At 28.7% G+C, this 14238-nt stretch overlaps 2 protein-coding genes and 1 long non-coding RNA gene across 3 annotated transcripts; 2 read left to right on the top strand and 1 right to left on the bottom strand.

Moving 5' to 3' along the window:
• Positions 1–3947: 3947 nt before the first annotated feature.
• Positions 3948–4923, top strand: LOC136074973 (uncharacterized). Its single transcript, XR_010635619.1, has 2 exons — positions 3948–4128; positions 4779–4923. It is a non-coding gene; the product is annotated as an uncharacterized LOC136074973 (long non-coding RNA).
• A 2050-nt stretch (positions 4924–6973) lies between these two features.
• On the top strand, positions 6974–8437 carry LOC136074693 (zinc finger MYM-type protein 1-like). Its single transcript, XM_065787034.1, has one exon. The coding sequence runs from the start codon at positions 6974–6976 to the stop codon at positions 8435–8437; it is 1464 nt and encodes a 487-aa protein (XP_065643106.1).
• A 2092-nt stretch (positions 8438–10529) lies between these two features.
• LOC136074694 (uncharacterized) lies at positions 10530–10940 on the bottom strand. The gene has a single exon (XM_065787035.1). It carries the CDS (start codon positions 10938–10940, stop codon positions 10530–10532), a length of 411 nt encoding a protein of 136 aa, XP_065643107.1.
• Between the last annotated feature and the right edge of the window lie 3298 nt (positions 10941–14238).

Genomic DNA, 14238 nt, shown 5'->3' on the forward strand with positions numbered 1-14238 from the left:
TTATAAGCAGGTGCTGTTTTAAGAATGGACCAATTCAATATAAAATCAATTTTCTGTAGTTTTTTCATTAAGGATTCCTTTTATGTTTAACAAAGCATTATTGTGACTTTTTATAATTCTTTCCATATATTTAGTGCAACAGTAGCTAACTTTAATTATATTTCGATTAAAAATTTTATGCAATTCATTAGAGGCCTTAAAATGCTTTTTAACTAATTGAAACTAATTTGAAAGCATTTTTTCTATGTTAGTGGAAACATTTTTGCTATATGAGGGGTTGAACCTCTATTTTATATATTTATGAATATTATATATATCATAAATATGTAAATATATGTATTTTTTTTTTTTGGTTCATAACTTTATTAGTTATTTATAAATTTTCAGTTTTTATCTTATTTTGTAATTTATTTCTTAATTTATATTAGTGTTTCAGTAAAGTTTAGCGCATGTTTGCTAAATTATTTATGAAATGTATCACAGGGCTTGATGATAAGACAACTTGTCTTCTTCTTAATCCCGTCAAGTTTTGAGCTATTGTATCTTTTTTAATTTTGACAAAGAGCAAATAATTTAATTTTAGAAAATAATAATTTTAACAGACATAATTTTAATTAAACCTAAATACACTTGCCAACGTTTTACATTGACCTCCCCCTTCGCCTTTAATAGGATTTTATGGATTTTTGCAACAATATAATAATTGGTAATTATTTATTGGAAACTAATCTAAGATGGTCTTAACTTACAATTATATCCAAAAATGTTTGATTTATATAAATTATAAATAAATAAAGATATTTTATGCAACAAAAAGTTGCAAATTAATTTTGTCTGCAAAATGAAAAAAATATCTAAGTAACAGAAGAATATATAAAAATACCTGTCAAAAAATTAGTCTGAATTATGCATAACAACTAAGTGCCTCTCTTACTTCTAAGCAGCATAACGTTTATTTATTAAGTTCGAGCGCGTAAAACATTGCCTCAAAGGTAAAGTGTCTTTTAACACAATAGTTGTCGGGTTTTTTACATAGATATGAATATTTAAAAAAAATAGCATTAAACAATGCTTATTGAACTGATAAATATCTTTCACAAGTAAATAATCTCCATAAAAACAAAAAATGTTTAGGGTTTTACTATTGTGTCGTTACGTTTGAATTTTCTTTATATTCAGCTGTTTCTCGAATAAACAACCTAGGACACGAAAAATGAAAGATTTTGTTCACTGATGCCTTAATACCATGTATTTCTCATTTTTTTTTATTTTTTGTTATTTTTATTTTGTTATTTATCATTTACCATCTAAATAACCATACAATAACTTGATTGAAAAAAAAATCTGTGTGTATGTCTAGCCAATATATATTGCTTCTAAAATATGGTTGTATCAAGTTATCAAAGCTTATTTATACAACAACATAAACAAAAATATGAAAAAGCTAATGTGGGTGCATTTGAAACGACATAAATATTATTATTGGTATAATTCAGTTATTTAAATTTATGAAAAACTTAAATTGAAGCTAGGTACTTTACTTTAGCCGGTTACACTCTTATAAACAAGAAGTTAATAAAGAAATCATTATTTTGGACGAGTGAAAGTTTTGAGATTAAACCTAGTTTTTTATGATTTCAGCACATATCAAAAAGCGATAAGTCAAAAAAATTTGCAGGGAATACTATGAACCTGATAGCTTCCAAAATAACTTTTCAAAAAGTCAAATTTTTTTAGTTTGATTTTAAAAACATCACTTTGTTACGAATTTATTTTTTGTTTTGCGTTTTCCAAGACTTTGCATTTCAGGCACGCCGTAAAAAAATCTCAAAAACTATATATGTTACAATGATGAAATTTTTAGTGATTGTTCATTTTATTTTATTCATATAATATTTGTGATATGAGTGGAGTAGAATTTCTAATTAAACTTTAGACTTTGAGTTATCAAGTTTTTTGTATTATATTTTAAGCGTTTTTTTTATTAATCAATTTGTTTTTACATTTTTACAACAAAAACTAATTTTATTAAAAAATCGGCTTCACTCATATCACAGTTTTATATATTTAGAACAATTTTGCTAAGTTACAGTATCTCTCTTTTATTCATTCTTCCTCATTTTATTACAGCGAAAACCCAGTTTTCAATCTTTAATTTCAGTATAATATTTTCTGTTTGGAATTAGAGAAAGTTAGTTTATATGCGTTGTTTTAAAATTTGAGGGTAGTTGCCCCTTAATAAACTTTGTTATGGTCGATTGTGATAATAAAATTCTTTTAAAAGAATTTTTTTTCAAAGCTATCTTGATTTTTTATCAGAGCTTTACTTTATTTGAAAGAAACATTTAGAATCTAGCATATTGAGATCCATAAATAAGAACAACCGTTTAGATTCTTTTTTAAATCGGCCAAGAATGGTTTTCTTTTCATTTGTAATATCTGAAAATAAATTGTTTACATTAAATAACAGCATTTAGGCACCACTCCTAATTAGAAATTTCAGGCTGTCCCACTTCTCCTCACTCTCCCCTATACTTTTTCTTACAAACTAACTTTGTCTTTTGATGATAATTAAACATCAAACTTGACAAAAATTTTATTCAGGGTGTTTGTTAAAAAGAAGTGCAAAATTTATTTTTAACTAAATAATCGTATTGCTTTTTTTTTAAACTAATGAAAAAAAATATTTAAAAAATAAAGTTCTATATATCGAAGTCAATGTTGAGTAAATGCCAATGTTGAGTAAACGCCAATCGATTGAGCCATCAAAGTTTCGAATGCATAGTTTCAGACAAAGTTTTGATTTTTATTCGAAAAACAAAGAAAACTTAAAAAAATAAAAAGTCCAAGATATTGAGTTAGCCAAGAACTTATTGTAAGACAAATTATATAAACAACAAAGTTATTCACTTAAACTCTGTAGATTAATTAAAAAAATCTTTTTAAAATAAGTTTGAAGTGCTGTTGGAGATAAGCCACGTTTTAAACTTAAATAGTATCACCAATTTTTTTTAATTTCAATTTACCTTCCCAAGGCCATGAAGACCACGACAATCTAAGAAACTCCTTTTAGTTGTCGTTACAAACCTCTTTCAACTCTATAACCTCGAAACACAAACCTTGACGAACTAGATCGCTGCGCACAGTGGGACAGAGTGTGCCAAAATACCAAAAAATCAATATCAGCATTGCACGGTGAAAATTTATCATAATGGTGAAGACATGTTCAATAGAGGAAATATCTAGTTAAAAAACATTAAATATTAATTTAAGCGTAATTTTATAAAGTTTGATGCATGCTCTTACCCAATTTCCTTCTTCACGTTTCAATCATGTATATTTTAGGTAACCTCGTCCAGGTTACAACTTAACTTGATTGAAGCATGAAAGTTACGTTACCAAAATATTGTGTATTTTGGAACTTTTTTTATTCTCAATAAAAACCTATGATTAGAAACTTGGAAAGATATTCTTTATTTTATTTACTATTTTTTTATAATTTAGTTTCAGGGATTATTTTTTTGGAGATATTCCTGGAATACCGGATATTTTTCTGAAATTTATCTTTTTCCAAATATCCGAAAAGTTTTCCATACATGCAAGTTAAAGTATATATTATTGTCATCTATTTGTTTTTATGTTGTTTTAGTCATCACTCATATATAATTTAAAAAAAGTTTTTAAAAAATTGAGAAACAACTTGGCTGAATGCAAAATTAAGGGAAAAATTAGGGGGAAAATATTCTGAATTTTTTTATGATATTTTCTGCAAACAATTTTCCAAATTTTCTAAATATAATGATTATATGAAATATGTAGTTTATATATTCATTATTGTAATTACTTTTTATTATACTTTTATAATAATATAATTATTTTGCATTGTAGTCTTATAATAAAAAAAAAGGTATCAGGGTATAAGATATCTTATAACATTGCAATGCATTGTTGACAAAAATAAAATGTCACATATATAATATTTTATCTAAACATATTATATTATTTTATATCTAAGTTTTATCAATTTAGGTTTAATAAATATATTACAAAGCTTAGTTCAAAATCGTGTAACGTTATGGCAGATAATTCTCATATTGCAACATGCAAAAGATCAAACCCTAATACAAGGTTTACTTTTTTTTCTACCCTATTATATAATATTTTAGACTGTCAAATTTGTCGATGTAATCAATTTAATAATAAATAAGTTATTATAACTTATTTAATACTAAATTTATTAAGCTACATGACAAATGATAAGTTCTGTATAAAATATTATTGACTAGGAAGATCCAATGGTATTGTTATGTTATTGCCTAGGAATATCATTCTGTAGTAAGACACAATAACCTTTTAACTTTTAAAGTTTGAGAAAATTCACTTTTCCCTCTCTTCGTCTTCTTTTGTGATCGCACCCTGTAGCAAGAATTTAATTTAGTTCATATCTTGTTGGAGAATGCAACTTGATTCTGAGTTGAATTTTCAGCACTCGGTATTTATTGGTGACCTAATTTGACAATACTTTATTATACATACTTTTAGTTTTATACTTAATATATTATATATAATTAGGGGTAGATGAGGCTCCTTAGCCCTGGTGAATGCTTCCACAGCAAAAGGAGCCTCAAGGTGAAAATCTCACCATGGGTAGGAAAATCATGATATAAAATCCCCACTATAATGTTGTGTGGTTATGTGGTAACTATTACATTTTTAAAATTTGTTATAATTTTTCTGTGCGCATTCTAAAATAACATTTAATGTTCAAAACTTTGTAGATTACTCATTTAAAGCAACTTCGTGGGCTGTCACCTTTGCATCTAGTGAGTTAATGTATGAACAAGTTAATACAGAAACAAGTGCAAATATAAGAAGATGGAAAACAAAGAAAACAAATTATTTAATCAGATGTTATCACATAAGGTGAGTACAAGTGTTTTTCTAATCACGCGCATCAGTTATTAACTTTATATATAGATATATATTTATCTATAGACAGATATTAGATATAGATATATATAGGTAAACAATATTTTTTTAGACTGTTATTTTTTATTTTGTACTTCTTTTTTTTATTTATCTGTCGACTTTTTTGTTATGTCTTTTTTTATTAAATCCTTATTTATTTTTTAGCAATAAGAGTATAAAATTGGAAGGCAAATGACTTTTTTTATTTTTCTACATCGTATGTAGTATTGTTTTCTTAAAATTATTTAATGATTTAAATAAAAGAAAACAACTAGAAAATCTTGTCGCCAAAATGGTTGGCAACTTACCAAGTAAGATTTGTTTTAAAAGTTTGTGATTTAAGATAATTATTAAATAATCATATTATTATTTAAGATTTTATTCGTTTCTTTTCAGCTAAATCTGATTCATTAGATAAAGTTTGATGCGTACTCTTATAGGAGAAAATATCGATTATGTTTAGATTATGGTTAGATTATGTTTAAAGCGTGCTTTTATGGGAGAATATATCAACTGATTCGTTAGATTAAGTTTGAAGTGCGCTCTTTGTGGATCGAAGCGTGCTCTTCGTAAGTTGCAGATCTATGACTTTGTACTTATTACTTATTGGATATAAGGAGGATATTTTAACAAAAGTGCAGCTTTTATTACAAATTCAAAATGTTTATGTCAAGAACTAATATACTGACTAATAAAACCATGTAATTTATTACGTATTAAATATTTGCTCGACGATGAGTTTTTTTTCTTTACACGAATCCAAACACTTCGTTTTTATAAAGCATAATTATTACTTAAATATTAGGTGCCGAAATTAACGTAAAAAGCACGTCTTTTAGACAGTTCATGGGGACCAAAAAGTTACCTAAATATCACGTGCCAAAAGTAACGTGAAAAACACGTCCATAAATCACGTGAATTGTCATTTCATGGGGACCAAAAAGTCACCTAAATGTCATGTGCCAAAATAACGTGAAATTCACGTTTTTGTCACGTCGCTGTGCCTACTGGGTAATAACCTCACAATCGGCTTGATCATTCCTAATATAAGTTATAATTCCAATTCCCCTTTTGTTAGTTTTTCTTTCAGATGATAATAATTTGTAGTTAGGAATTTCTAAACTTGAATTTATTCTGCATGATTCGTCAGAAACACCACGTTTCTGTTAGGCATATCATAATGAATAAATAATCGCACTCGATAAGAAAATGTTCTAGCTTATCCATGTTGCTATTTATACTTCTTATGTTAATGTGTATTACAGTAAAATTACACTTTAAGGTTTTTTGTTAACTTTTAAAAGTTATTATTTCAAAAAAGGATGAACTAAAATTGTTTTCGTTAAATTAATGCAAATCAGCGTCAGAAATATCATTAAGTAAAACAGCTGATTTGAAAACATTAAAGTGTAATTTTTTAAAATCTATTGTTAAGTTTGTCGTTATTTAAAATCGTTAAAATAGCGCTTCGCTTAATAAAACTTTGCGCGTTTACTTTCTAAATCTCTACAATAAATTTTATCAAATTTAATAACTGCAAATTTACCTTCGTTTTGTAACCGTTTAACTTCTTCCCAAAGCTTCTTTCTTTCTAACATTGTTTCTTTTGCATAATCTTCATTAATATAAATGCCGGTTCCTTTAAGTTTATTTACTGAGCTTAATATTTTATTTTTATCATGATAATTCAAAAGCTTTAAAACGATTGATCTTGGTGTTTTATTATCTTTAACTGCACCGACTCGGTGCGCTCGTTCCACAACTACTTCACTTAATATATTTAGTTTTGTTTTAAAGATTTCTTTTACAGCCTTCTCACAATCACTCCAGTCAGCGGCGGTTTTAAGCACAGGCAAAGCAGGCATTTGCCGGTGGCCTCGCGCTCAGGTGGCCTCGCATTTTTTTTTTCTTAGTACAAGTAAGTTGCTGTTGCTTAAGTTAAGGTTGCGTGAAGAATACTGAAAACTTATCTTCTGTACAGTCATCAAAATATTTTTCTGTTATCATGGATTGCACTCCTGATGTAAGTCATAAGCAACAGCTTTCAATTCTTTTGAGATGCGTTAAAATTAATCAGGAAGAAGTACAAATTGAAGAATTTTTGTGTGGTTTTTTTCACATAACTGATAGCACTGGTTCAGGTTTAGTTGAAACTTTTTTAAATTTATTAGCTGAGTATAATTTGGATCTAATGAATTGTCGTGGGCAATCGTATTATAATGGTGCTAACATGCGAGGGCAATACAAAGGGGTTCAAGCTTTAATCAAAGAAAAAAATCCCAGAGCTCTTTACGTTCCATGTGCTAACCACACATTTAATCTAATGGTATGTGATGCTGCGAAATCAGTATCAATTGCAATTAACTTTTTTGGAACTTTTCAACAAATTTTTACATTTTTTGCTGCATCAACCGTTCGATGGGACATACTGCAAAGTGTTTGTAAAATGACTGTTAAATCATTATCAGATACGCGTTGGGAAAGCCGTATAAATAGTATAAAAGTTGTAAAAGATAATTTAGTTCAAATTATAGAAACTTTATACAAAGTTGCAGATTCAAGTTCAATTGGAGTTGCTGTTTCTGAAGCTAACGGTCTTGCAAATGAGATATCCTCATATCAGTTTGTACTTTTACTTACAATTTGGCATGATTTATTGTTTGAAATTAACAAAGTAAGTAAAGTTATGCAGAATCCCTCGGCAGATATTTCTTTTATGATAAAATTGGTGGAAACTACGAAAATTTTTTTAGAATCATTTAGAAGTGATGAATCATTTGAAGCGATTATTAAAAAATCTGAAGAAATAGCTATAAAATTAGGTACTGAGCCAGTATTCCCTCAAGTGCGGCTTAGCCGAAAACGACGTTTTTTTGAATATGAAGGAACTGATACACCTCTAAATGGAAAGTCTAAAAACAAAGAAGATTTTTTTAATGCAATAATTGATGTTGCATTTGTAAGCTTAAATGAAAGATTCAAAATGCTGGATTCATACAACAAAGTATTAGGTTTTTTAACCCGTACCGAAAAAATGCGAAGTTTAGATGCAAATGAGTTGTTGAATGATTGTAAAAATTTAGAAATATCACTGAGAAATCCTAGTACAGAAGAATCGGACGTAAACCATGAAGAGTTATACTCGGAAATAAATACATTTTTAAGAATGGAAGCTTCGGCGGAATCGAAAGATGCACTGGAAATTTTAAAGTATATTACTGCAAATTCTTTAATCGAAATTTTTCCAAATTTATTTATTGCCCTGCGAATTTTACTAACTTCCCCTATTTCAGTGGCAAGCGCAGAGAGGTCATTTTCCAAATTAAAACTCATAAAAAACTATTTACGTTCCACTATGGGTCAAGACCGCTTATCTGCATTAGCTTTAATTTCCATTGAAAATAAAATAAGTCGGTCCTTGGACTGTTCTGATTTAATTGATGAGTTTGCGTCTTTAAAAGTCAGATAGGTTAAGTTTTAAGTCAATGTAATCGATCCTCCCAAAATCTGCGAAAAAAATAAATGGTATCGCAATTTGAGTAGTCTTATTAGTGCATCTTCATCCAAATAAAAAAAATACTTAATGTACATTTAAAACATATGTGCGTTTTTTGCTTCGTTACGTTCTAATAAATATCCAAAACACAATAGAACACAAGAATTAAAAACTCAACTAATATAATAGAAAACTTGCCTATGGCCTCGCATATGGTAAATCCGCCACCCACTCCAGTTTTCTTCAGGGATTTCTTTTATGCCATCAATACGTAAGTTATTATGTCTCGAGCGATTCTCTAAGTCAATAGATTTTTTTTTTCAAAATCAAAATTTCATTATCATATTTTGTTTTTATATGAATAAATTCATCCCTAGCTTTTTCTTCTTGGAACTTTAAGCTGACTTTTATTTCGTCAACTTCATTTTCAATTCTTCTGATATTTAACTTGTTATTGTTTATTTCAGCGTCCATTTTGTCTAACCTTGTTGTTATTATTTTGAAGTTCGAACTTATTATTGTAGTGAAGTTTTTTTCATGATCTTTGAGTAATCTCTCCGTTTCTGCTAGTACACCTTTTTTTTTGTTCTTCTAGTTTGCTTGTGATAATTTTTTCTATATTTTTAATATTTATTTCCATTTTTATTGTAAATAAAAATGGAAATTCTCAAAAAAAGAATACGTCTTACTCGTCTAGTGCCGCAAACGTAAAATGGTAGAAATGTATGTCATAAGAAATTTTCATTGTAAGGTGACATACCCATGTCCTCATATTGACAAACCTAAAATATTTTTATTTGAAAAATTAAAATTACTCACAATAAATTTCATTTAAAAAAATAGATTGATAATTTTTTTTAGTAAAACAAGGTAAAGCAGCATCCCTCTGCTGACTTAATTATCTACTGTATTATGTTTTTAATTTACTTAAAAAAAAACTCAATAATAAGCAACTTATTAGATATTTAAAAAAATTCATTTCATTCATGTTTAAACAAAGTAGAAAAAACAATTATTGCTTGTTGAGCAATTGTATTGCAAAGAACATGGAATAAAATTTCAATATATCAAAGAAAGTCTAAAAGATATAATTAACTTCACATAATTTGCATTCATAATAACGTTTCTTGCTGTTATTTTTACAATTACCACATATCCACCATTGACAAGTAAAATACTGAATCCAAGCAGGCCCAATGAAACTTTTCCAGTTGCATTTGCATACTTTGCAAGTATTTTGTTGTTCTTGGTTGATAAGCACATTTTTTACAGATGAATCAATTTAAAAATCTGCATTGGAGTCTTCTGTTTCTTTCATTTCTTTGAGGTCAATTTTGCTTTTTTATTTTTTTGTGTTACTTCTACCAGCTTCAAAACTTTTCCTCTTAATTATTATCTTCTCTGGAGTTTTAGTTAATATAGTACTTTTACCCTGATGTCTTCTTTTTCAAGTGTCTTTTCTAAAAAGGTGCTTTAGGTTAGGGCTGTGTGGTTTCTGGACTAACTATTTTAACAGATGATTTGGAAGAAACTTGTTATTTTTTTCATACAAATGTTGATTATTTATTTTTTGATTTTCTGGAAGAGGTCTGTCACCAACACTAGAAGATATAAAATCACATTCCCGAAATATTTGTCTATTGAGTGAATAACTCCCACATTTATTGGATTATTGAGTGGATATATCCCACATTTAACCCACTGCAATTATTTTTTATTGTGAACAACAGAGTATATGCAGCGCATGCTAACTGAGGTAAATTATATATGTTTATAATCCTCCCTGGATTGGAAGCCAACCATTCATTCTGAGCTATTCTAAAATAAGATTTAAAAGGCCCAAACACTAAAACATCAAAAGGCTGCAATCTATGACTACAGTGTGGTGGAAATGTTAGCAGAATCAAAGAGTTTTCTTTTGCAAATCTTATTGTTTCAAATGATATGTGGCTTTCATGTTTGTCCAATAATAACAGCACTGGATGCTCCACAGATGGCTTAGCATGGAAAACAAATTGCTTCATTGCAACTAAAAAAGTTTTCAATTGTCATTCAACCATTTTTGTTACACAACCCTAAGCTTCCAGTTGGTGCTCCATTTATCATAAACTTTGTAGTTTACTCTTGGAGATATAAATACAGGTGGAACTGTATTACCAATAGCATTCACAAAAGCCAACATAGTCACCAATGACCCTCTTTCTGCTAAAACAGCTTGACAAACCCTCTTAGTTCCACGAGTTGAAATAATCTTTGGAGGATCTGTTACTGTTAACAACCCTGTCTCATCCGCATTAAAAACAGATTCTGGTTTGAATTTATATTTTAATTGAACTTCTAACAAGTTATCAAAAAACATGGACACTGTATGTTGATTGAAGGCAGTTGCACAAGCAAGACTATTTTTTTCTGGCTTACATAGTGATAATTTTGGATGTCGTATCAAAAAACCATCCATCCATTGCTTTCCTGCCATTTTATTTAGATGCCATGACTCAGGAATATTTTTGGAATTCAAACCAACACCATACTTGTAAGTTAACTAGCTAGCTTGTAATTTAGTTAAACCGTAGCACATGTTTGAAGACATATGCAAATCTACAATAGCACTTTCATCAGAAGCATGAAAAGTTTTTCTATTTCCAATATTTGTGGCGTGTTTATAGTTTTCAGGCAGATTTTGACATCTTGCCACTTTAACAGCCCTACCTACTGCAGATTTTAATAAACTATATTTGTTAGCTGCATCTCGAATAGGCATACCCTTAAGTACACCTTTGACTGCATCTTCAACATCTAAAGAATTTTTTCATATTAATTTTGTGTTTGGTTTCATCTAAAATAAAATTTACAACTTTACAAAGATCAAATGTATCTAAATCTCATATAATATATATATATATATATACATGTATATATGTATATCTATATATATATACATATATATATATATATAAATATATATATAAATATATATATATATATATATATATATATATATATATATATATATATATATATATATATATATATATATATATATATATATATATATATATATATATATATATATATATATATATATATACAGTGTGTTTCATAAGTTTTATTAGTGCGTTTTAAATTTAAAAGTCTTCAGTGGAGTATGGCTGTGTCAGTCGCGATAGTTCACGCCTGTTTACTTTATGAGTTCAAACTTGGAACCAAAGCTGCAGAAGCTTGTCGTAAGATATGCGCTGCTTTTGGGGAAGGTGCCATAGCAGAACGGACGGGTCAAAAGTGGTTGAAAAAATTTTCTTCTGGAAATGAAAACCTTGAAGATGAACCAAGATCTGCAAGACCATCCATCGTAAATAACGAGGATATCAAGCTGGCAATCGAGCAGGATTATAGTCAAACATGTCAGGACCTTGCCTTAAGATTTAATGTGTGGTGAGGAAACTATTCGTTTAGATTTGCACCAGCTTGGAAAACGTTGGAAGTTGAGCAAATGGGTACTTTATGAGTTGAGTGAAATAAACAAGCTTCAGCGCCTAACCATTTGTTCTTCATTGCTTTCCCGCCACAATTTAGTGCCATTTTTTGACCGGATGTTGACGTGCGACGAAAATTGGATTGTGTACTGCAACAAAAAAAGAACATATCATTAGCTAGCCAGTAACGATTCAGTACCGATGACTTCTAAACCAAGCATTCACCAACAAAAGGTTTTACTGAGTGTATGAGTGTATGGTAGACTACAGCAGGTATCGTTCGATATGAATTGCTACCAAGTAGACAAATCATTACTGCTAAGATATACTCAGCCCAATTGGACAGAGTTTCGGTTGCTCTTCACCAAAAACAAGCAGCTTTGGCATACAGAAAAGGTGTTGTATTCAACCAGGACAACACCAGACCACACACCGCAAAAATCACGCGGGAAACTCTAGCATGTTTACAACGGGAGATTCTACCTTACCCTCCGTATTCATCAGACCTTGCGCCAAGCGACTGTTTTTGGCCCTGGATAATCATATGAGGAATCAACAGTTTCGAAATAGAGAAGATCTCGAAATGAGTTGATTCAATTTACACAAAATCTTTAATGTTTGTCAAAAGTTTTGACAAACATTAAAGATTTTGTGGATTTTTTAATGGTTCGTTAAAATGGAAAAAATTGTTAAACGAACTATTGTGACACTACATATATATTGACAACACATATTTAGTGCGTAAACACGCACTACATATATATATATATATATATATATATATATATATATATATATATATATATATATATATATATATATATATATATATATATATATATATATATATACATATATATGTAGTGCGTGTTTACGCACTAAATATGTGTTGTCAATATATATGTAGTGTCACAATAGTTCGTTTAACAATTTTTTCCATTTTAACGAACCATTAAAAAATCCACAAAATCTTTAATGTTTGTCAAAACTTTTAAAAGAAAGTTTTTATTATTTTTCTTTATATCCAATTAATTACTTAAAATAGATTTTCTTAAATAAAGATTTCTTAAATTCATGGAAATATTTAAAATAAATCTTCTTAAATAAAGATTTCTTAAATTCATGAACTCGAGTTTAAAGAATATGAAAGAACATATTTTTCTTGATATCTTTTTTTAAATTTTCACAACGATGGAATTTTAATATAATTTTATAAAAACATTGGTCACATTTGTTTAAAACAAGAGTATTGTTAATAAAATAAACGTTAAATAAATAAATATATGAGTGACCACAACCAAATTGCCGAAATATCTTTTTTTACTACACAAACGGTCGTTTTTTTGAACAAGTCCCATTCAATAAGCTTTTTTCTTAATCCACAAATGGTGGGCCAGACTAAAAACAGCATTTACTAAACGCAAATGGGTTTAAAATATTAAAACTAGAGGCAACTGGGTAACATTTATAATACCTGGTGCAGATAATGATAAAGGTGTTGAAAAAGTTTTGCACAATGGTACCGGTTAATCATTGATTGGCATAGACGAGAATGAAAATCTGAATGTACATGAGAGTGCAGCAGATGGTGGACTTCTTATCAATGTTAATAATGTCATGACTCAGGATACATCACAATGCTTATAAATAATGGAAACTGAAATAAATCCTGCTCAGTTGACAAGCTACAACTATGTGTTTGAAAACGGCTTTGATATTGCTTGCGACAACGAGTTTGTGACCTGGTGTGCACTGAAACGTTTAGTTCTCAACAACATGTCAAAAAATATATCTGAACATCAAAATCAAGCATTAACAGAAGAAACAGAAGTTACTGAAATCAATTGGTTAGCATTAGACTATTTTATTTTTGCTAATACTACTATACAATAAAAATCATTATTTAAAACTATAGTTAGCAACTTTAATGCTCATATTTTATGTACAAATTGATAAAAATTCCGAATGAAATATAAAATTTACTAACTTCTATTTCAATAGTATTATTTAGTGTTTTCTTAGGAATTCCAATCATCAATAGTTCAAGAAAATAATTTTTCAGACTTCGATGCTTCTATGGACGCTGAAAAGGTTGCTACTCTTCTAGAATAGTTACAAAATGGTGCTGAAGAAAATAACGCAATTCACAGTTTGCTACTAAGAAACGCTTTTATTTTAGAAACAGAAATTGTTGTTCCTGATAAGCAGCTTGCATATTTGGTCAATCCAGTTGAAAAAAAAATGTTGATTTTATTGTGAATAGTTTTAGTAACACTCTTACTAAGCTAAAAGAAAATTAAA

This window comes from Hydra vulgaris, chromosome 01 (genome assembly GCF_038396675.1).
Source record: "Hydra vulgaris chromosome 01, alternate assembly HydraT2T_AEP".
In the NCBI taxonomy this organism is placed as follows: domain Eukaryota; kingdom Metazoa; phylum Cnidaria; class Hydrozoa; order Anthoathecata; family Hydridae; genus Hydra; species Hydra vulgaris.